Source organism: Solanum tuberosum, unplaced genomic scaffold (assembly GCF_000226075.1).
Source record: "Solanum tuberosum cultivar DM 1-3 516 R44 unplaced genomic scaffold, SolTub_3.0 scf00032, whole genome shotgun sequence".
Taxonomy (NCBI): domain Eukaryota; kingdom Viridiplantae; phylum Streptophyta; class Magnoliopsida; order Solanales; family Solanaceae; genus Solanum; species Solanum tuberosum.
The window spans coordinates 2,024,444-2,047,490 of NW_006238958.1; the positions used below are offsets into that span (position 1 = coordinate 2,024,444).

At 35.7% G+C, this 23,047-nt stretch overlaps 3 protein-coding genes across 5 annotated transcripts; 1 reads left to right on the top strand and 2 right to left on the bottom strand.

Moving 5' to 3' along the window:
* Positions 1-988: 988 nt before the first annotated feature.
* Positions 989-8,360, bottom strand: LOC102592858 (WD repeat-containing protein DWA2-like). The gene is made up of 14 exons (XM_006342054.2): positions 8,205-8,360; positions 8,034-8,117; positions 7,838-7,970; positions 7,174-7,285; positions 6,078-6,177; positions 5,226-5,353; positions 4,454-4,523; positions 3,372-3,460; positions 3,113-3,158; positions 2,539-2,612; positions 2,337-2,407; positions 2,205-2,263; positions 1,599-1,656; positions 989-1,513 (listed from the first exon to the last, which is right to left on the bottom strand). Exons 1-13 carry the CDS (start codon positions 8,247-8,249, stop codon positions 1,615-1,617), a joined length of 1,053 nt encoding a protein of 350 aa, XP_006342116.1. The 5' UTR covers positions 8,250-8,360; the 3' UTR covers positions 989-1,513; positions 1,599-1,614.
* A 954-nt stretch (positions 8,361-9,314) lies between these two features.
* Positions 9,315-13,262, top strand: LOC102593202 (uncharacterized). The gene is made up of 7 exons (XM_006342055.2): positions 9,315-9,661; positions 9,799-9,888; positions 10,141-10,221; positions 10,346-10,477; positions 11,612-11,830; positions 12,147-12,239; positions 12,763-13,262. Exons 1-7 carry the CDS (start codon positions 9,455-9,457, stop codon positions 12,922-12,924), a joined length of 984 nt encoding a protein of 327 aa, XP_006342117.1. The 5' UTR covers positions 9,315-9,454; the 3' UTR covers positions 12,925-13,262.
* Positions 13,263-13,580: 318 nt separating this feature from the next.
* On the bottom strand, positions 13,581-22,563 carry LOC102593541 (pentatricopeptide repeat-containing protein At1g76280). 3 transcript variants are annotated; one of them, XM_006342056.2, is made up of 14 exons: positions 22,342-22,563; positions 22,193-22,253; positions 21,984-22,041; positions 21,542-21,720; positions 21,122-21,229; positions 20,546-20,728; positions 19,210-19,671; positions 18,914-19,009; positions 18,638-18,811; positions 17,864-18,091; positions 16,281-16,424; positions 16,010-16,198; positions 15,298-15,417; positions 13,581-14,429 (listed from the first exon to the last, which is right to left on the bottom strand). In XM_006342056.2, exons 1-14 carry the CDS (start codon positions 22,353-22,355, stop codon positions 14,025-14,027), a joined length of 2,421 nt encoding a protein of 806 aa, XP_006342118.1. In that variant the 5' UTR covers positions 22,356-22,563; the 3' UTR covers positions 13,581-14,024. The 3 variants fall into 3 exon arrangements, with proteins under 3 accessions (XP_006342118.1, XP_006342119.1, XP_006342120.1); XM_006342057.2 differs by lacking the exon at positions 21,122-21,229; XM_006342058.2 differs by lacking the exons at positions 21,542-21,720; positions 21,984-22,041; positions 22,193-22,253; positions 22,342-22,563 and adding an exon at positions 20,911-21,012 and having other exon boundaries at positions 21,122-21,206.
* Between the last annotated feature and the right edge of the window lie 484 nt (positions 22,564-23,047).

Sequence of the window (23,047 nt, forward strand, 5' to 3'; positions counted from 1 at the left end):
CAATTTGTATAAGGTAATCCCATCCTGATTCTTCTTTAATTAAACAACTGATTTAAGTTTGGTTTCACTGTGATATTAAAATAATGGATCTATTTAGCTAGTGTTTAACCATAGATATTGAAATTTTAATTCAAATATCTATTTTATCATGAAATTCGATGAATTTTGAAAATTTATCTTTAAAATATTTTCAAGTTCCCCAAAAACTAGTCTGAAAAATTTCAGTTCCACCCACAAAACTCCAACTCGAATTTCAAGTTTCAACTACAAAATCTACTCCAAACTGGAGCTTATAATAGCCTACTATGATAATATTCACATCTCAAATGGTACATACTCCAACCCTCACTTCTTACTACTCCCTCTGTTATCACTTTTATTCTAGCCTTTTGTCATAAAAAGAATGTCTATTATTTAATTTTGAGGGGAAAGTATTTACTAATTGGTGCAACAAAATTAATGAGGCTGAAGAAAAGGAAAATAAATCAACCATACGAATCACTGGTAGAACCTTACCCTGCTCACCACATGTCGAGAGGAAAGTGTCTGATGACATGGAACAATGTACCTGCTGACGCTGAAATCTGAACACTATGGATAAAGCTGACTCACCACATCATCCACACATGACTACTGCACATTTCATGGTGAAAAACAGCTCCACGTGTACATGTGAAAAGATGACTACTTTAAAAATGATTTCTGACCCTGACTTTTGCTGTTGAACTAGGAAACCGAATTACTTTTGACAAGTTGTAGATATGCTATCCCTGTATGTTTGGATAAGCTTTGGGTCAATTCAATAACTAATAAGGGGTAACAGACTGGAAATCTAAGGTTGAAAACTTTTATAGCCACATCTTCCCCCCTGCATTTTCAAAGGCACTTCCCAGTTTTTGCATCATCATACGCATCACTAACACAAATTAAATAGTAAACAGGCTCTAAGTTTAGATCAAATCAATAAATACATACTCAAATCAACTAATCAGTCTGAAAAACTAACTGCAATCACAAAGGTATCGTGTTATTAAGGAACATTAACATAATATAATTTCGCAAAAATAAACGAATACAATAAAAGAACCCGATTATCTGTGTTCAAGGAAAAGTGATAATTAACACTTGGCCACATAATAGTAAGTCTAATTTAGTGAATAACGTTGGGTGGGTCCCATAATGAGTACCTGGTCGGATGTCCACGGGAGAGAGAATCTAAAAGATGCAAAGATGTGACATCACTCTTTCCTGACCCTCTTAAACGCGCAAAGATATAACAACCACAAACTAAGTGAATGGAAAATGTAAATGACCATGTGCCATACGTTTAAGCAAATTCAATCTGGAGTGAAGCTGCAGGCTTAGAAGCTTCCGCATGAAAATGAACTGCAAACGTCATACTAGATAAAATTAAAGAGACCTCTTGCAAAATTCTACATTCCACCTCAGCAGCGTTAACTCCATCATGAACACATGGTTCAATTTCAAGAATACAGATTTGGAGGGGGACATACTGGAGTGATACAAACATAAAAAGAGATGAGTAGTGTGGCAAAGGGATAATGAGCTCAAAAGATGGATCAAGAGTTCATACTTACTTTGGGTTGTACTGATTTATTTTCTTGGAAGATGAGGCTTGGTTGATTCTACAACCACCTGTTAGGAAAAAATAAGAAAAAAACGCTAAATTAAAACAAAATAACACTTGGTGCCAATTCTCAACTTAAAATAAGACAGCTCTGTTAGACTATTCATCATGTATTAGAAATAATAAGCAAATTGCCAAAGAACATATTCTATGTTATCCTGAAATTGGCTCAGAACTCCAACACAAGAAAAGACACAGATGCGACCAGAAGGAAAATCATAACTTCACTTTTATTTTTTTGAGAATGTATTATAACTTCACTTTATATTCCTTATAAATATAGAATAATAGAGCCATGATGTTAAATAAATGTATTGATTGAACAAGCTAAAGATGGCTATCAAAACTAACAAAAGATTATCATTTAAATTTCTCACACAAAATTTACTATTTGCCTATTGTCCAAAAAATAAAATAGCATTTGCAGCAACACCTCCTATTGTTTATGCAAACCAAAGCAAGAGTAGTTCAAGATTGCAAAATCTGCTGGTTAATATCCAGAGACATGTATATTTTTTTCTTGGTTCTTCTGACGAATACCCATAAGAGGCCTTACCCTTCCATCATATGACAATGATGCAAATATCCATGGCTCTCGACAGCTCCAAGCAAGTCCTAGAACCAAGATGGACTAGTCAAATGTTGCTTAAAAACTCAGTTGACAAGGAAACAGCAAGTGTGTACTTACCATATACACTGTCTTCATAGTCACTATATGAATTAAGCAATGGATCCACTGGCTTATTAGGGGAGTCAAAGCTGAAAATCAACAAACTTTATGAGATACAGTGAGAGAAGATACTTTTCGAGTGCTTCTTCTTTTTTTCTTTGTTGGGCTTCTCTTCCTTTTCTTTTTTACAGAGAAAGGACGGAGGGTTTACGGAAAGGACCTCTCTGAAGTTGGTTCGTCACTACTAGGAGGAGAAGCCAGCCACAGATTGACCGCAGAATCAGTTCCAGCACTCTGCCAAACATTTTGTTTCAGCAACAAAAAATCAATGACCAAGGTAGACACGCGACTTGTTTTTAATACTAAAACTATATGCATAGTAGATAAGACATGGCACATGCTATCAAGAGCTTTCAGTGCAAGTGTAGCTAAAAGAAGCTAAACATCCTATATGTAAAAGTATCAGATAGACTGCTTTTATTTTCTGGGGAAATTCAGCATAGAAAATTGTGGCTCAGTGAGTGCCTGTTTGGATTGACTTATTTTAGGTGTTTTTAAGCTAAAATAGTTTTTAAGCAGTTTTGAAGTGTTTGGGTAAAGTTAAAAAGTGCTTATAAGGACTTATTTTAAAGCCAAAATAACAAAAATAAGCCAAAAGCCATAAGTTAGAAATCCTAACTTATGGCTTTTGGCTTATAAGTCATAAGCCAATCCAAACAGACGTGTGTGCGCACAAGTATGCTTTCCACATACATAGGGTAGACAAACAGATACAGGAAATGAAGAGAAAGAACCAGAATTAAGTCTTCATATTCGGGATTGCACTTGACAGTCCATGTCCTGCAAACATACATCAACTGCATTTACTCAATACGGAAATGGTAATCCAGAAAGAAACTTCTGATCCTAAACCCTAACCAAAAAAGTTGGCAGTCATTAATTTGTAGGCAACATAGTGAGACACATATTGAAGGACCAAACAATAATCTTATATCAAAAACTCAACTAATTAAAGAGATGGCAAGCAGCTTCATTATTGCCACAAAGTAGTACCAGTGAGTATGTCCAGGGAGATCAAGGACTGGAAACTTCAGCATTCTAAGATCCCATATATGTATCCCAGATTCATCTTCAGCCGTTACCTGCAGAATTTAAATACATCTTCACTGACACTGAACGTCTGCTTTCTCCAAGGGAAAGAAAAAGAAGCCAAGACCAAATATATTTGAACACCTTTTAATCAGACAGTTGAAAATTAAGATGGTAAAGTTCTGATAGCAATACCTCACACAGAGAAAATTAATAGTACCACTTTCTCCTGTGTGTACCTATTTTGAATCTTATAAAAAATGGAGAGCCAAAAGCATGCAGAGGTGACAAAACAAGATCCATTAAGCTCAACTAACTATTCATATTTCACTTTGATGTCTTACTTGGTATCTTCTTATTCTCTCTTTAAAGAAACTAAAAGTAGTATTCCAAAAACGACAGAGAAATTCATCAACTGGCTCATTGTTAATCGACAGAAAAAAGTTAAAAGGACACAGAGGATAATCATCTTCATATTTGATTGTGCATGTTAAGGGTAACATACTTCTATTCAGGTGGATGGAGATATTAAAAACACAAGTATGGGAACTTCTTCAGAAATAAACACCAAATCATTGAGCAAAAACCAGAAGCCTGAAAGAGAAATAGAGCCATTAAAAACACAAGGCCACAGCCATACACTTTAGAGGAAGTACTTTTCATGTCTTGACATTCATCTCATGTAATCTGTCTCCATAAAGTGATTGCTAGGAGGAAACAAGAAATAGAAAGTTGAAGACAGTATGCTTTAAAGAACAAAAAGAATTATCCTTTCCTTCTTGTAACAAAAGAGTACCTCTCCACATTTCATATTGAAATTGAAATGTTAGTATAAAAAATCAAAAAGGTTCCTAAGATGGGTCCACATTAGAGTGTCAAACTCCTAACATTGTAATGTTAACACGCACGCATACAGGCAAAAAGCAGATATACCTCACAAATTCATAGACACTTACTCAAACAGATTATTTCATTTGCAAATGGACGACAAATCAAGGGATCAATCATCAATGCAACTTAATAACTTCACAAAGCTATGTACTTACAAGTGTATACTCTCTCTTCACATTGTAATCCAAATTACGGACATGAGGATGATCGATTGAATTTGTTTTCCTGCAGTAGAATTAACCAAGATGTAAATTGTGCAAACTAATCATTCAAGTTAATGGACAAAAGCAAAAATAGCTTTATAGAATATTTCAAACCAAGCAAAAGACCAGAAGATGCTATCCTGAGAACGATTATACAAGAATCTACTTCAGAGCTAGTATGTGCCCAAACTAAAAAGCTATGTGACTTGAGTGAATCAGTATCCAGTACAGGGGTGTAAAAGGGGTATAGGAGTGCAGAAATTAGAAGGAAAGGACTTCTAGACCTGTTCTGGGACACAATGTCCAGATTGAGCCTCAAACTTTTACCCTTTTTGTTATAAGCATGCACTACATTATCTTTAGGCACTTGAAACCATTCAGTCTCTTTCTTAATCTATGACAAACTATGATTTGGATCTATAGTTTATAACACTGGATTTATCAAATTGATGGGAGTATGTACATGAAAATATTCTCTTTTGCCTCCTATTTCAAAATTCAAAGTACATTTTGTACTTCGATGAGTCTTCTCTTTTCAGGGTTAGACTATATAGAACCAGAACAAGGGACATAATTGTCCATGCCACACTAGCTATTTACCTTCCAAGTACTCTCTTACATTTTTTTTCTGGGATGATTAATCTTGTCTTTATTCACAAGTGAACAAAGACTAACATAAACCAATGAAACAGAATATAGGGAATCAATTACCATATTCACTTACTTCATTGTCCGTAGATCCCAAAGTTGGACTGATGATTCACTTGTTAGTGCTAGAGCATTATAATCATGGGGATCCCAGGCGCCCCCAGTTAAAGAATGTAGCACACCTGCTGATTCTTGTGATTGTACCTAAATTTTGCAGCAGACCTGAATAAAAATTAGCCCCACGAATCAGAAGTAACAACACTTTTACAACTATGCTTGAGGTTCTCTGGCAGCAAAGAAGGGTGGTATCCGAAGATGAGACACATAGAAGCCTAAGGTAAACTGCAGACTACCTTGTATTTCAAACAAGAGTGTGAAGATACGCTAACCAAAAGAATATCATCGAGATAATATTATTTCCAAGCCAGCAAAATCTAGGTTTTAGCTGAAACAGAAGCACTCTATGGGATGCAAATTACAAGTTTATTTCAAGCAATCTACTTTAAGTAATCAAACAGTTCAGTATTTAAAACCTCTAACCATGAGGAGCACCGGTGAACTTTTAGACATCATTTATGCCATTTCAAATGATTCATCAGCTTTTACCCTTTATGCGTTAACAAGAGTATTACTATGCCTAAGTTTAGTTCACAGCACTTTCAAACTATAAGAAGGTAAACATTCATGCACAACCATAGTATTGTGTACTGTGCCTTTTCTTCTCCAAAACAATGATATACATCTTGCAGTAGCATAAAAGAAATGACTGCTCAACAAAGCATGTATGGGTCAAAAAATGTGAACTGGGAGACCAAACACGAGCAGCACTTTTCAGAAGTGATGAAAACTAACAGAAAATCAAGATGAAGCATTTTAGTTGGTCATTTTATAAGGCCAGAGCCAAGTATAGCCATATTCTGGAATATACCTGTGCATTCTTCTTTGAAGTATCAAAGCTCCAGAGGAAAAGATTCTGTTCATCAATGCTAACCAACTTGTCATGCCTTCCTGTTGGCCACCAAAGTGTGCTGCCCACCATTTGCAATATATTTTAGTGTCCAAGCAAATGAAATAGATAATTCTTCGATTTAATATGTAACTCCATCAGGCTCACCAATTAATAGAAAAATTAAGAACAGAAGGCATGAGCCTCTGAAGTCTAAAGCGTGATAAACCAAAAGGGAATTATCATAAAATGTTAACTACTTAAAGCATTACAAGCACGAATTAGAAAACCAATTTGTTAGTAATCTACAGCAATTGGATTTTAATTACTTCACAAGCACGAATTAGAAAACCAATTTGTTAGTAATCTACAGCAATTGAATTTTAATTACTTGACCACCATCTCAAAGAGCTCAAGGTACTTTAATATTATGCAAAAAATTGATGATACCGTAGAATTGCTACTTGAGACCAATAGCCTTTGAATTGCTTCATTTTGGAGAAAAAACAACAAAGGGAATAAATATGAAACGGAACACAGAAAACAATTATGACTTTGAAGTATTACGATTTCCCATCTAAAATCAAAGGACAGCATTTTCTGAATATATTTGGAGCACTCCTGAATCATGGTGTTCCTCAATTTTCGGAGATAATTAGGTTAGCTTTGTCGAAGGGTAGTGTTAGAAATAATATTAGCAATGAATGTAACAGTTGAAGATCATATCATCAATATATTTAGCATAGGAGCTAACGTAGCATTGGGAATTAGAAGAGTACTTAAGTAGCAAAGGAAATGATAATAGGAGTTTCTTTTTTCCAAAAACGGAATCTGCTGCTGGTTGGGTATGTTACAATATTAAGCATTAGAAGTTACAAGGTAAGCATCAACTGGAATGATTAAATGAACATGCAGAGTTTAGGATGACCAAAATAAAAAAGCAGAGTTTTGCACAACAATGCATCCTGTATTTCTTCTCCTAAGCATTAATATCTATTTTATACTACAAGCATGTAAATCTTTTGAGCTCAGGGGCTATGGTAAGCAGTTTGAGTTTACCATATAAAAAAAGACTAACCACTTTATCTTCGAATTATGAGCATCAAGAGATGCAATCCTCTCTAGTTGTGGAGAATTCGACTGGCCATACAACTCAGGGATCTGCCATATTGCTGCCCCATATGTTTCACCTACAAATAAATAGAGCATCATCATAGAACCTAGTTCCATCATAAACATCAAATCAGCAATACCAACCGCACTACCATTCTAACTTCACATGAACTTCACGAAAGGCAATTAAAATGCCTTAACTTCCTTGTGATTTTGCTTAAATAGACAAGTGGAGATCATAAATTGAACTTATGATCTGATTAAAAGAACACTATAAAATCAAAAGAACTAAATTATTCTCAAAACACCAATGAAATACTAGTTCTATCAAAAATATCAAAACACCAGAACCATGAGCAGTTCGACTATATGAATCCTTTGTATCCATTCCACACTATCGACAACATTAACTTCTAAAAAAATGAAGATAGAATTTCCTCATGATCAAGCTCAAAGAGAACTATCACTCTGTCATGTGCAGATACTAAATTCCACCTATAATCCAACACATCTAAGAATTCAACAGAAGAAACAACAAACTATGTGCATTCGGATCAACTCACTCCAATCCTACAAAAATGAGACAGCAAACTAAGAAAACTCATTAGTCAAATAAACCATAAACTTACCGGAAGAAAAAACAGTAGAGAAAATCCGTTGATCGAAGGGGCACGACGCAAGGTCCCAGATCTCATTAGGATGAGAAAAAAGACCTTCGCAGAGCAATTCAGTACCAGCTGAAGAAATCCGGATCAAATGTACCTGTAAAATGCCGCATTACTAGGAAATTCACGATAAATTACGGAAATGAAGCTAATTGAGTACCTCATTTTCTTCTTTCAGGCTGAGAGTTCCGGTGAGGAAACTGGTGTGATCCGTATCAGCTTTCACATCGGCAATGCATCGTGCCTGAACAGAAAAACAATCTAAATCAGTCAATATTTAGGGTTTATGCGAAAAAAAATATGAAAATTGTGAAAAAAGTTTGAGATTAACCTGATATTTGAGACCATAACCGATTCCATTTGATCCTCCTTGCATTGAATCGCAGCGTAGAGAGCTTTTTGCAGATCTTAAAGTGTTGTTGATATTTTGGAACTTTTCAACTGCAGCTCTAATACACTCGCGGCAACTTCACATAATACTTGTGTGTTTTTGGAAATATTCTATTTAGAGTTTAGATTTTTATTTTTATTTCTATTTGTTTAATTTCCATTTCCTATTGCTTCACATCTCTGTTTTTTCAAATTTATGTCACTCTTTTTTTAAAAAAAAAGAAAAATAGATTTACTTTTAAGTTTATATTTATTTTATAAAAAAAACTGAATTAATTATATGTTTTCTCATTTCCTCTCTCCAAATATACTCTTCTAGAATTTCAATTATGTAATATTTCACCTAATTTTCTATTCAAAGATGAAAGATTTTTTTTTTTTGTTTCTTTTCTACTCAAAATTAATTTTCTATAGCTAAAATACCTTGATTCCATACAAAGAAACAATCAAATATATAGTAGTACCATTCAAGAAATTTGGTCAAACAAATTAAGAGACACAACAAAGAGAGATTTTGGCTAGAAATTGCATTTCAAAGCTTTGAATATGGATCAAACCATTTATTTTCTATGAATACATTTTCTTTCATAACAAACATTCTCAAGGATAGTTTTGTTGGTAATATAAAAATAATAATTCTAAGATACTCTATGAATTTTATTTTTTTTGTGAATAAGTTATTCCTATCAAAGATAAGATAAAATAATTTCAAATTCAAAAAGTTTCGATATCCTTGCTTATTTCATTCTGTGTACTAAACAACCCCTTAAAGAAGAGTCGTTTGTTACATGGGACAATGACAATAATCCCAATACTTTATTTTAAGTATTAGATAATCCCGAGATTATATCCCACCATTTATACTAAAATGATGGAATTATTATCTCATATTTATCTCATCCTGCGTACCAAACGACTTCTTGGACCAGCTCTTGAATTTTTTTCCAGAATGGATTAAAAGCCCAAAGTCTCACATTTCTAGTGGATCTGATTGTTGGGCCCAGCATAACTCAGAAGACTACCTGGAGGACCCGAAAGGCCCAGAATCATCACTCACTGACTCACAGTGACGCTTCCATTCATTTCTCCTTCCAATAAGCTTTTCGTGTGTTATCGTTAATGGAGATAATAGGGTTTTAGCGAGGAAGAGAACAAAATTCACGTAAAATAATCCAAAAGAAACAATTGATAATGTCCTCGCTGACGTTGAAACCAACGTTTCTGTTACAGTCATATGGTTCTTCGTCTTCGTCATCTGCCGGAAGTCGACGGCTTTGTTCTCTGATTAGCTTTCAGAAGAAAACATTTCGCAAACAAAAATTCACTTTGAGAGCTCAATCTATGGATTCACCGCAAAATAACAACGAAAATGATACCAAACCTCCAAATGGCTCTATGGTACTCAGTTTTTTCAGTGTTTGTATTGTTGTACTTCATCTACCGTTAATATAAAATTTTGAAATGTTAGTTCAATATTGTGACAAAGTACTGGAGAGCAGGTAGAAAGATTTCAATTTTAGTAAATGTTATTGCAGCACAAAAGCAGAAGGGAAATTCTACTGGATTATGTGCAAAATGTACAACCGGAATTCATGGAGTTGTTTGTGAAAAAAGCACCACAACAGGTATTAGCAATCAAGTTTCGTACTTCGAAGAAGTTTGTGTTTTTTTGGGTATTTTTTTGCTTGATAAAGCAGACACAATTGGCGCAAATAGAGCGGAATGGTTGTAGAGGAACTTGACTAATTTGAGATTGAAGCATAGTTGTTCTTTTTGTTGCTTAGTGCATGTAACTGAAACAGCTTAGACAACTTGAAATTCCTTTGAAATTCAAGGTACTAATGTAAGCATATCCTGATCATTTATATCTGTGGTAGGTAGTTGAGGCAATGCGCCAAACAGTGACAAATATGATTGGAACATTACCTCCACAATTTTTTGCCATTACTGTAACCACGGTAAGTGGCTATGATCTCAATGCTTGCAAGCTGTGATATATGAGATGAGACATTCTTTGAATAAGGACGTATATGTCATCACTGGAGCTGATGATGATTTTGGGTGATGTTGACTTTCGCTTAGGTCGCTGAAAATCTTGCTCAGCTTATGTATAGTGTGTTGATGACTGGATATATGTTTAGGAATGCTCAATTTCGGTTAGAATTGCAACAAAGTCTGGAACAGGCTGCCCTTCCTGAAGCACAGGAAGAAAAGGTAAGTTCTTTCTATTGTGTGCTATTTCCTACTAATTGATTTTGTTGTCATTTTCTGGGACTAGATGAATTACTCTTTTTACGCCAATTTATGTATCATTTTCAGTTTAGATAGTTATAGTCAACCTGCCTTGGTTGTTTTGGAGTTGCTCGTGCCTTTTCATCGAGTAGAAACTTCTTAGCATCACTTGGAGGATAAAAGACATTTAACACTAAATTGTAAAAAGACAAAACAGGCAAATGAATGTTTAAAGACATTTCTCTCTACAGATCATCCATTGTCTTAGTTTAGGTAGGCAACTTGCTGTGTCTAATGCAAGAGATGGAAGGGTAAATGATATCAATCTGTTCGTAAAACTATTTCTGGTTTCTCTCTTTCTTTTCCATAAAAGTTTTGGAAAAGCAAATTCTTTTGAGTTTAAAGATCACAATTTCACTAATAGAATTGTGACTGAATTACAGGGAAAAGGTTATTAGCTTTTTCGCTTTCAAACCTATTCATAAGAGGCTTTCAGTTTGTCCCTGCATCTATGTTTTGCTTATTTATTGTATTTATCTCTTTTTTTCCTTTATGCTGATAGAAGATAGAGTGTTACAATCCTTGTTCCTTTTTTATTTTGTTCTAAATTCAAACCAATCAAGTCAAGAAATAATTTTTTGGGTATTGAATATGTTTTAGAATCAACTTCCACTCTTCTCATGTCCTTTAACCAGGCTTCCCTTTCAGTCTTTCACCTTATTTTCGGGACCTTTAAATCCTTCAGAGAGTGGTTGCTACTTGCAGAGTTGCTTAAAACAAATGCTGTTGAAGCTATAGTTCCTGGGCATTATTATATCATACTATCGACTTGTTTTCAATGAGATCTTGGTCTTATTGGTGATTTTACATTCATGACTTCTTACAATTGCTATCATGTTTTTCTTCAAGTATCGATTGCACAAATCCCTATTTTTAAGAAGACAATCATACTGCTTTCTTTTCTTCCCCTCTTTTTAGTTTTGGTTCATCTGAAGATACGTACCCTTTGCTTGATATGTGAAGCTCATTCTGCCATTGTTAGAACTTCTACTTGAATCCCTGTTCTCACAAAGTTAATATTTCTGACGAGTAACTATCACTCTTTTGACTGTTCAGGATTCACCAGATTATGCATCTGGTACCCAGAAAAAGGTGACCGGAGAAGTCATAAGGTGGAATAATGTTACAGGTCCTGAAAAAATAGACGCGTTGAGGTATATCGAGTTACTTGAAGCAGAAGTGGAGGAATTGAATCGTCAAATGGAAAGGAAATCTGGTAATGGTTATAATGAGCTGTTGGAATATCTAAAGACTCTTGAGCCTCAAAATATCAAGGTCAGCATGCTTGCTACTTGAATTGGGGGAGGGTATTTGAACATTCTAGGATGATTTAATGTAGGTGGGAGGGTATTTGTAAATTCCACGATGCTTTAGCGTAAGTAGTTATTGCTTAAATGGTGTTTCTTTTTGAATTGGTTATTCTGATTTTACATGACTACTATAGACAAGGAATACCTATTTCACAAATCTTTTACTGCATGGACAGACAAGATACAACCTAGTAATTGAGTGTGTGCTTATTTATTTATATAAATTGTTAATTCTTAATGGAGAAGGTTATTCATTTTTATTCTATACTGAGATTTTGCAGGAGCTAACCAGTACAGCTGGAGAAGATGTAGTGCTCGCCATGAATTCTTTCATTAAGCGTCTCTTAGCTGTTTCAGATCCTAGTCAAATGAAGGTATAACATTTTTATAGGAACTTATTAAATGGTGTATGTATTTGTGATACTGCTTCTTTCACTTTTATAAAAGAAATATCAGTTACACTGGTCATGTCATGATTCATTTCTGTTAAGATTCTAAAATCTTTCAGGCACGCATGGCTTGTGTACATGTAAAGGATGTTGAAATATCACCCTTATCAAACATAAATATTTAGTTTTCACTTCAATCAATATGATTAACTTGTGTGTCCTCAGATCTTCTATTATGAAGGGTGTGTTCAAAACTTCTCTCCCCTTGTGCCTATTTTGACCAAAGCAGATTAGTTATCAACTATTGAGACTTATAAATCATGGGATCCTACAAAGAAGTGTCAAAACCTAATTAACAAAGATTCTCTTTAAAGCTTTGTGAAGTAAGACAAACGTATTAATTATGTTTCTAATAATTAGATAGCAAAGCCTGCAAAACCTAAGTGTGTGCAAATGTAGAAATAACAGTTTGTTGTATGCTCATCTTTTTCTTTCATATGGAATGCAGACTAGTGTAACAGAGACAAGTGCCCCAGAACTTGCCAAACTGCTTTATTGGCTCATGGTGGTTGGTTATAGCATACGGAATATTGAAGTTCGCTTTGATATGGAACGGGTGCTAGGCACTTCTCCAAAGCTGGCTGAGCTGCCTCCTGGTGATAATATTTAAGCACCTCTGGAAAGTGTATCTATAGCAAGCATAAAAAAGTTGAAGCAACATACATTTTTCATGAGCTTTACATGGTCAATGGTAAAATTTTATCAAGTTTGTACGACTATCTGGGAGGACAACAGTGGAAATTGGTTTTAGTGCATTTTCTTCACTCACTCCCAGCCCCGCTCCCCCTATTATTCTCGGGTTGGGAGCATCATTAAAACGCTCATACAAAGGAACTGTACTATAAATCGATGCACAATGTAACTTATGTGAGTTAATTTGATTCCTTGCCCTCTAAAATGTACCTCTCTGTTTACGGGAAAGAGAAATTTTGTGGCTTAGATCTCCAATATCATTTCACATTTCAGATTTGATTTAGTTTTCAACTTCTGATCAAGGCGTTTAGACCTTTTACTTGGGGAGTTGAAATCGAAAGGCCGGATCTTGTGTCACCCTTCAACTTCAGTAAAGTGTCAACTGTAGGAGACATTTAAATCAACTATGAAGTATATTTTAGACAAGAGTCTCTACCTAGTAGGAGTAAGGTTTGCGTGCACACTACTTTCATTAGATCCCACTTATGGAATTACATTGAGTATGTTGTTGTTCGCACACTTTGAATTACACCCTTGTATCTTCTTTGAGTAACTAATTCATATGAGCAAATGTGGAACTGACAAATAATTAATACATTTTGGCATAAAAAGACTTATCATTTTTTGGCAAGCAACTACAATGAGGCATTATTGGCTGTTCAACAATAATGTACACTACCTGTTGGTACAACAAAATGAATGGATCAGTCAGATCCTACTAAAACTAGATTATTTTGCAATCAGAATTTTCTCACTATTTTTTCTGCTGAAACCTTTAGCTGCTATTGCTGTACAATCAGCAAGGCATAACCTGCAAAATTGCCAGGATTTCATACTTGGGAAGATTCTGACTTGACTCCCTATGACACACCTGGTATTGAAATGAGGACCATATGCTTCCTCATTAACCCATTCCGATCATTAATATATCACGAGTTAGCGTATCAGAACTGATAATTGACATACCAGGTGATTTGCGAGATCAAAAGAGCCCACCTATGTGGAACCATGAAACCTTCATAGAAGACCGTTTGTTGAAGCAAGATTACTTGAAAGTCTCCTAGCCCATTGACTGTCCGAAGGTGACCAAGATACTGGATATCCAAGTATGGCACACCATCTTAGTTGCAGTAAGGCAACAGTAAGATATTCTTTTGAGTCTTTAAAAGTCTCAAGAATCTGGGGCTCATCTTCCGAGTCTTCACCAAGAATTAGATTTTCAAGTTCAGTTCGTTTTTCATCTGTATCTTTGTCAACCCCAGCAATCATTCGCACACTCAAAACTTGCAAAGCTTCCATAGCAGTGTTATAGAATCCATGGTCTACATATGCAGCGAAAACATGACTGCAAGTTGATGGGTCTGGCAGAACTCCTTGGAGGTGCATATGCTCCACAATGAGCTCGATGACATCTATTCTTCCCTGGAAAAAACAATTTCATGACCTAGTTAGAAAGAGTACTGATTTCTTCAAGCACTAAAAGGTAATCAATACAGCTTTACTTTTTCATTTAACTTGAGAAGTGGATGGGTTCACACAATTCTCCGTTTTTCCTCTTTGGGTTATTCAAGAAGTTGTCCACTTTTCTAGTACCCTACAGTTGAAACTGCATAACAGGGTAAAGTGGGCTTTTGTATCATTTAGTACTTCAGGTTCCCCACTGCCAACTCTTTAAAAGTTTAAGCTAACTCCTCTATGAGGATTTCCAGTAAACCTAACATTCTTTTCCACTCCCGCTAACCGTCAAGCAAGTTTCTTCTCCCCCTCCCCCCACCCCCAACTCCCCAGAATCCTCCTTCCCATTGCCATCTATGATTAACATTTCTTAGAAAGTGTCCAGCACTCTTCTGGAAGATCTAACAGAAATTATCAGCAAAAAGGGAAGCAAATGCAAACAAAAGTTGTTCAAGCCCCACACCATGCAAAGTGAAGCCTGGTATTTAAGTGGAGAAGGGTAGAGGGGCGGGCCCATTATCCACCGAGTTTAGAAGGCTGTGATTGGTCCAAAGGGAGGGTCACAGACGGATTTCTCGGTTATAAAAAAAATGCAAACAAAAGCCAAGGGTCTTTTTGCTAATTTAATCATGAACTTTGAGAGTTTTAATCAGTGTTTCCCATTCTAAAGTCGGCAAACATCGACTTCCATTTTGAGAATATTGACTAGGAAATACGTCAATTCTTCTGTCTTCTCCACAGTTTAGCTCATAGTTATTCCGTTACATTTTTTGTTCTAGCAAAATTTTGTTAATAATGTTACAATACCTTGATGGTTGAATTATTTGTTAATTACCTTCTCAGCTGCCACTTGAAAAATGGTGTTATATAGAAGTACATCAAGCTGGATCCCTTCTGAAATACCTTGATTCAACAATTCTAATGCTCCATCAAAGTCCTCAGATCTCAACAATATCTAAGCAGAAAAAAACTCAGTTTCAGTTGGAACATCTGTGGGTACCATTTGCATATCTATATAGTCATAGAGGAGAGGGGTGGGGAGGATAAATTGGTGAACAATAACTACGCTTCCATGAAATTAGGATAAGCCATCTATCAGTTCTTGTAGTACATTCACCTGAAGAAAGACAACACTTTTTATTCACCAACAGTTAAAATCCACGGTACCACTGAAGGTAATATAAGTGATAGTTGTGGCAAGGCATTCTAAACCCAACCAATGGACAATATTTTCATCCAAAGAAAGCCCCTTCCAGCTCAATGAAGTATCATCCAAACCAAACTGTTGCAGCACAACTAGTTGTGGTGATTTTGGGTTTCAAGGTTTAGTAAATCATTTGACTGATTTTCTTGGCAAAGTTTCTAAATGGTTATAAGTTAGCAGAATAGGTGATAGAAAAGACATACTGTCAACTTCATGAAAAGCCCTTTTAACCAAATAAAGAAGGCTTGGTTAGGCTTAAGTTTGTGCAAGTTAACTTTTTATTTTTCTAATGATCCAGCTTCCACAGATTAGTGAGAATAGCTAAACAAGGCTAGACGAATACCTTTAACAGGCCAGTTAAAGTCACTGCTTGAGGATTGAAACCACTGCGGAACATCATAGAGATCAGGGCAAGTGCAGATCTGAAACATCCAACAATGCTACACCCATCAATCATGATATTATACGTTGCAGCATCAGGTGGAACTCCAGAAGACACCATTGACTTGAATATCTGTGTTGCCATTCGACTCTGAAAAGAAAAAAATAAACTCAGACAGAAGACAATATAACTATGAAATGGATCTTATATAGTAGAACCCTAGGTTGATTACCTCTTTAGCCTCAACAAGGGAGTGTAAAACTGTATTATAGACAGGTGTTATCATATAAGTGTCGTAACGAGAAAACCGATTCTCTGCAGCACGTAAATATTGAATCAGCTCCTTTACCATCCCTTCTGTTCCAAGCGCTTTCAACTGGAAAAGAAAGAAGAGTAAAAGACATGGATATTATACTGAAGCATTGCATCGATATTATAACTGGCCCTTAAGGCCACTTAACTATTGGGACACAAAATTGTAGAGAATCTGCAGTAAAAGAAAAAAGAATTGCAACCTAAGGAGCTGATTGATGAAACACTTCGGGATTTAAACTGAATTTCAGACATTAGATGTGTTGATAAGGGAAAGAGAAACTACTTCAAACATTAAGTGGCACTTAAAATGCTTTACAAATCTTAAGTGAGAAGACATTTACTTATTACTGAATCTGAAAATGGTGAAATATTAAGATGTTACATCACATGTTTCAATAAATGATAAACTAATTTCTAAATGGTGGAAAGTCGGATAGCCTAGTGGTAAGGGTCTTCCATCTTAACCATGAGGTTGAGGGGTTTCTAGTCACCAAGAGAGCAAAGTGTGAAAAAAACACTGTTAGTCTCCTGTGTAGATGGATTTGGAGGAGGGTGAGGCTTACCATATCGAAAAGATATTTAAACACAAACATGTACAATATTTGAGAATGCCATAAAAATAAAAAGCTATTAGCATAGTAGACATTAGCTTGAATAAACTATTACATCTCCAATATTTAAACTTCGGTGACTCAGAGTCTCAGACCATACTAAATTTAGTCATCAGACAACATTTGTTTTAGCAAAGAGACCCAAAGTGTATCTTTCCTTGCAAATTATTTTGCTATGATAATTCAAAGGGTGTACATAACAGCAACCAGGAGTAGTTGCTCCTGTCCAATATGCTATCTGTAAGGAAATATACATCCAAAACCTGGTTCATGATGGAGGCAGAAGTTCATTTTTCTCTTGTTGCTTCCTCAATAGTAGCCTCCACCAATAAGAGTCACGAAGCATGCATAAGAAAGACTACAACATTCCAGACAGATAAACCAAGAAACGACTTACAACATTCAACACTTCCAGACAGACAAGTCATGAAACTACTTACAACATTCAACACTTCCAGACAGGTTAACCATGAAACAACTTGTTTGATATACCAGGAAGACTTCAAGTCATATGGAGTGAAGTTCACAAGTATGCTGTGGATCATTTTAATACATACAGAGAAATATCTGCTAGTGTCCTCATGTTAATAAAGGCAATGTCCAGTTGCAGCCTGTTTATGAACTTAGGAATCACAAAGGTAGGATGAATACGTAAAGTTATGCACCATCACCAAAAATGATACATTCGTTAGTATCTCTTTTAATCATTGTAAAGATTTCACCATCAAAGTTAACTAAAAGATTCTTAAATGACCATCTTTCTAAAGACATCACACATTCAATTAGTGGTGCAGATATTGGGCTGATCATCATCTCTACTTCGCTTAGGAAGTAAAATAGTAGTCAAATAAATCGATATCTAAATTTGTCTTAGTTGAGAAGTCATTACCACATTCCTCAACGACAAATGACTGTGCTGAATGCCATTCTTCATCATGTCCGTTTCTATAGTATTTATCCTTTTAGCAACATCCACTTGTGACAGCATGTTGCCCTCTTCATAAGGTGCATTCACATTACCAAACAGTGAGAATAGCAACTCATATGTCCTGATATTTGGCTGAAGATTCAACCTTTTCATCTTAGCCAATATCTGGACTGCTCGTTCAGGCCGATCCTACAATATTAATTTGTACAAGAATCACAAACTGGACACATCAGTCTAATACAATTGACAAAATGTGCAATTCTATCGAGAGACGCTGCAAAAACAACGATGATGAATATTGCAGAAGTTAAATGATAATATAGCAATATATCTTGGCCTAGTTACAACAAGAGGGTGTTATCCATATTTGAATCCTAAAATGATTAAGTCGGAGGGTAGTTGCAACTTTTTAGCTTAACTCGTAAAACTCTTTTGATGAGAGCTAGCTCAAAAATCTCATATTCCTTACAACATTACTCATGAGAGAGCAAGATATATGGCGGTAATATCAAGATCTAAAGAAGCAAGAATATGCTTAGAAGGATAGTTTTGACTTGCAAGAAAAAAAGAAAAATTTGGACGAGCTGATTGGCTTATTGAACCATCCAGGAAACCTACATAACTGACAGTTAAACCCTCGCCAATTCTTATTGTACTGATCTAAGTATGGGACCAGTGATGATCACATGTTTTCAATTATATTGTTTCCTTCAAAATAGTTACGTACTGTCTTACCAGAACATCACATGCTTCAAGGAAAGCATTATAAGGATGAGGATTATGGATTTTGGACATCTCATCCAAGAAAGCCTCTGCCAGATTGAGTTCCAACTCTCTGCCGCACATGACTGCTAAAACAGCAAGAGTTGAATCATGAGGCTTAATATTTTTCTCTTGCATAACCTTTAGCTGCAAAATTACACAAATTACATAATGTGAAAGTGAGAAATCCAAAAGCAAGTACTACTCTTGGAAGAAAAAAAAGGTCCCAAGAAACTAAGAATATTTTACCACTTCCACTCCATCACTAAAGCCTCTTGTGGTAGCAATTGCCCTAATGAAGCCATCGTATGTACTCCCTGATGGTTGCAAACCAAGAGTTTGCATCTAAAGAAAAGAGATAGCTTAGTGACAAACAGACAGGAAATTCCCTTATGAAATTGAGACAATTGCTATTGGCATATTTTTATGTTAAACAATGATATGTGCCTAGCCATATGGATCTAAGGATGTCCTTCCGATCCTGCATAAAATTTCTAACATTAACCAGATGGAGACATCATAGCAACTGGATATTGTAGTAATACCTGTAACATCAACTGTTCAGCCAAATCACAATTTTGAACTTGTGCACAAGCATGCATAACATCATTGAAGGACCACCTCAAAAGCTTCATAACAGATGCACTTAATGTTTTTCTTGCTGTGTTGGTTTCCATACTGCCAAGACTTTGTCTTTCCATATCAAAATTGCTGCTACCCACGGTGTCGAGAGATACATCGATGGAACTCCAATTGCCAGAGGAAGGTGCTGGAATATCCAATCTTAAATCACAAAACCTTCCCTCAGCAGTTCTACTAATGTAAGAGTTTTCCCTAAAAGCCAATCTCACCATGTGCTGTAAGGCTGTGTGGGCTGAAGTCAGATCTCTCAGCTCCGTGAAGGACCATATAAACTTCCTCAGAGAGAGAAGACTGAGACTGTAAAATTTACTACATTCCTTCCAGATTTCATGGACAGCAGACAGGTTTTGCTGCAAAACTGCAAGCTGAAACAATGAGCTTAGAACAGCATTTAGCCGGACAAACCATTAAACTGCTGTCTTCAGAACAATATTCAACATTTGAAAACATATTTAGCACAAAATGAAACAAAAATAATTGATTGAATAGTGCGTACTAGCTAATTTGGTTAGGAATGAAGCGGGGGGAGCTGATTAAAGGAGGTAAATAGTTTATTTGCCTTATCCCCTGGTGGAGGAAAAGTCTGATTGCATAAGTTCTCATTTCACTTTTTGTTGAGACAATAGAAAAATGGTCTCCAATGCACTTCTCAAGAACAAGATATAACATTTAACAGAAAATAGATCCTAAGAATTAGTGAAGGCAATATACCAGAAAGTAAAGTAATATTATCCAAACAATAATTGCAGGAGAAGGTTTTAAGTTAACCAACCAATGCTAAACAAGAAGCAACTATACTGCATATCATATAATTTCAGGCTTCACAACCAGCTATCACATTATATTTCTGTTAGACAGCAGAAAATCACTTGGAGGAATGAAACCTACTGGAAGTGCCACCTTTTAACTAACCGTGAATACTTGGTTTTACATCACAGCATGGATTGTTGATCTACCTGTGACTACATAGGTGGAGAATTGGATTAATAGATTTCTTTAACAGGGACTGGTTAATATAAACAAAATTTGTTACCTAAAGTTCTATGGTTTTTAGGTGTTACAGGTAGAAAAGAAGCAGCAAATCACCAGAATGATGATCAGTGCTATCACCAGAATTAGCATGAAATCACCAAAAATTGTTCTTGGGAATATAATAAGAACGACAACTGAAGAAAAATTAAGCATTTAAACTTTAACTACAAGATGATAACATTTCTGTTCAAAGATCTCTAGACACACCTTGAGAAGCTGAGCATATGTTATCTCATTCTTTCCCACCATCTGATGCTCCATCAAATCCATACATTCATTAGCATAATCTACTGTTTGTGTTTCATAACAAGCAGCTAGGAAGTTGTTATAAATAGGCAACATAGAATAACAATTTGTGTTTTCTCCCATGATACTCATCAAACTGAGCGCCTGAATGAAAATAAAGAAAGAAAAACATTAAATGACAGACGACAAGGAAAAGGCAATTATTGTTTCTCAATAATGATGCAAGTAGTACAATGGGTAGTTAATCATTCGACAGGATGTGTTTTGGACTTCCAAAAAAATCAACAAGAAGTCACCTAACCAACCATGTGATAAGTCAACTATACCTTGCAACAAATAACAATATCCTCTTGTTTTAGTATTAACATCAAGCACATAGATGTTAGTTGTCCAATCAAAGGTTTGGCAACTCATGAACATTCATCTTTCTGACAAGTAAAAAGAATATCATTGAGACTTGAAATTTAACAGTTATTCTATAAGTTCTTCTAGCTGCCACTCTATTCTAATCTGGAAATCAAACCAGGATTCTAATACCTCCTTTAAGTAACCCCCTTTACAGAGTGCTCGTACGGCAAGAGAATAGCACTTGTCACTAATGTTGATTTCCTTCTCCTCCATGATCTTCCAAGTCTCCATCACAAACTACATCCGGGGAAAAAGAAGAAGAACGCCAAACTTCAAGTTATCATTCAGATGGAGACAAAAATACATGCAATAATGACATTTCAGAAAGTCAGCTCATTTGTTCTTAGTAAATGTACGAGACTAGTTGGCACTGAATGTGCCAATGACTCTTTGAGTATCTAATATATATGGACTATGGTATAGTTGATTGACCATTTAACAATCAGTGGCAATTAATTTGCAATATGTGATCATCATAGAACTTTTCTCTGGCACAAAGTTACATGTCATATGAAAAGAAAGAAAATGGACTTCTGTTTGAATACTTACTAATGGATCAGGCAGTCTTGCACAACTTTGCAGTATAGAAGCAAAATCATCAGCACTCAATTTGTTGTTTCCAAGGCTAAACTCATACAGGAGACTAACAGCTCTTCTTCTCTCTCCCAAGACAAGTGCATCAACAATTTGTTTTTGCCCTGATCTTGAAACCGGCTCCGCCACATGCCCTAAACACCAAAAGATTAACTCTTTCCTCCTCAATATTCATTTCCTATTTGACCTAACCAAATTAACATTTAAGTACGACATCTAATAAGAAAAACAACTTACAGTATTAAGGGACAGTTTAGTTTGCAGACTAGTTATGCAAGCTAATATAGCGATTCCTAAACATATCCTCTTTGCATGTCTACATAGATACACCAATCCCGTGTACCAAATAAATATGGATATTCACATACACAAATATTAACAAGTTGATGATTCATACCATTTGAGGTAGTAAAAGTTCTCATAGCTTGGCTGTAGTCTCCAACTTCCTTTCCTCCCTACAAAGTAAAACTCTCTTAAACAGAATTCCGTGCTTCATCTAATTCAACAAACTGTAGCAAAACTAACTTTCAAGCAAAAAAATCAACTTTAACGGAAAAAAAATCAATTTTATGCCATAATTTTCCTTCTGAGTAAGACATTACTTACATTTCGAATAGCAGTTAATTTTGAAAATCTCTGCACTATCGAACTGGCACGAACCTTCGATCTGGTAAGAATACATATAAAAAAGTGATGTATCCGAGAGACGTGCAATCAATTGAGTGAGTTTCACATTATATAGGAAATGTACTTACATAAGTTTAGGCATCTTCTCAATGCTTCCTGTGAAATAACTTAAAATTTTCGGTTCGAATAGTTCATACTATTAGCAGCACGAAGAAATTTTCCAGAACGGCTAGTCCGGAAATTCTACCCAGTCCGACCACTGCGAGTACAGCTAGGCCCGCCGGCGAGGACAGTGTTTCCGGCGACTCTGGTTTTTTGCTTTCTCTGCGAATCGGAATAGAAGCTGGTTTCTACCCCGGTTAATAGTAGTAATGGGCTTTTCATTCTGTGCTCACATTATTGGGCTTCGGCCCACAGAATCAAAGTGTATTCTGGTAATCTCATAAGTGATGTTCCGAGAGTAGAATATAAGCTCAGGCTTTTATAGGTAAAGAAGTTGTTTACGATAAATCTGTTATACAATTTTTTTTTATTGAAGCACGAATGCAAGATAAAATATGACAGCAAAATAGCAAGACATAACACAAATAAAGCATTAGACAATAGTACAAATCGGAGAATAAACTACACCACGAAATACTAATATTAATAAGGAGGAGAGGAGATAAGTCTAGCCCCTGCCTCTTCATATAAAATGCGACAATACTTCGGCTACCTGCTAACCTTTTACCTTAATCCTCGACCTTCATATTTTCTTATCTACGGTCGTAGTCCTTAGTAAGCTGAAATTATGTTGTATCGTGTCTAATTGTCTTCCCCAGCTCTTCTTCGGTG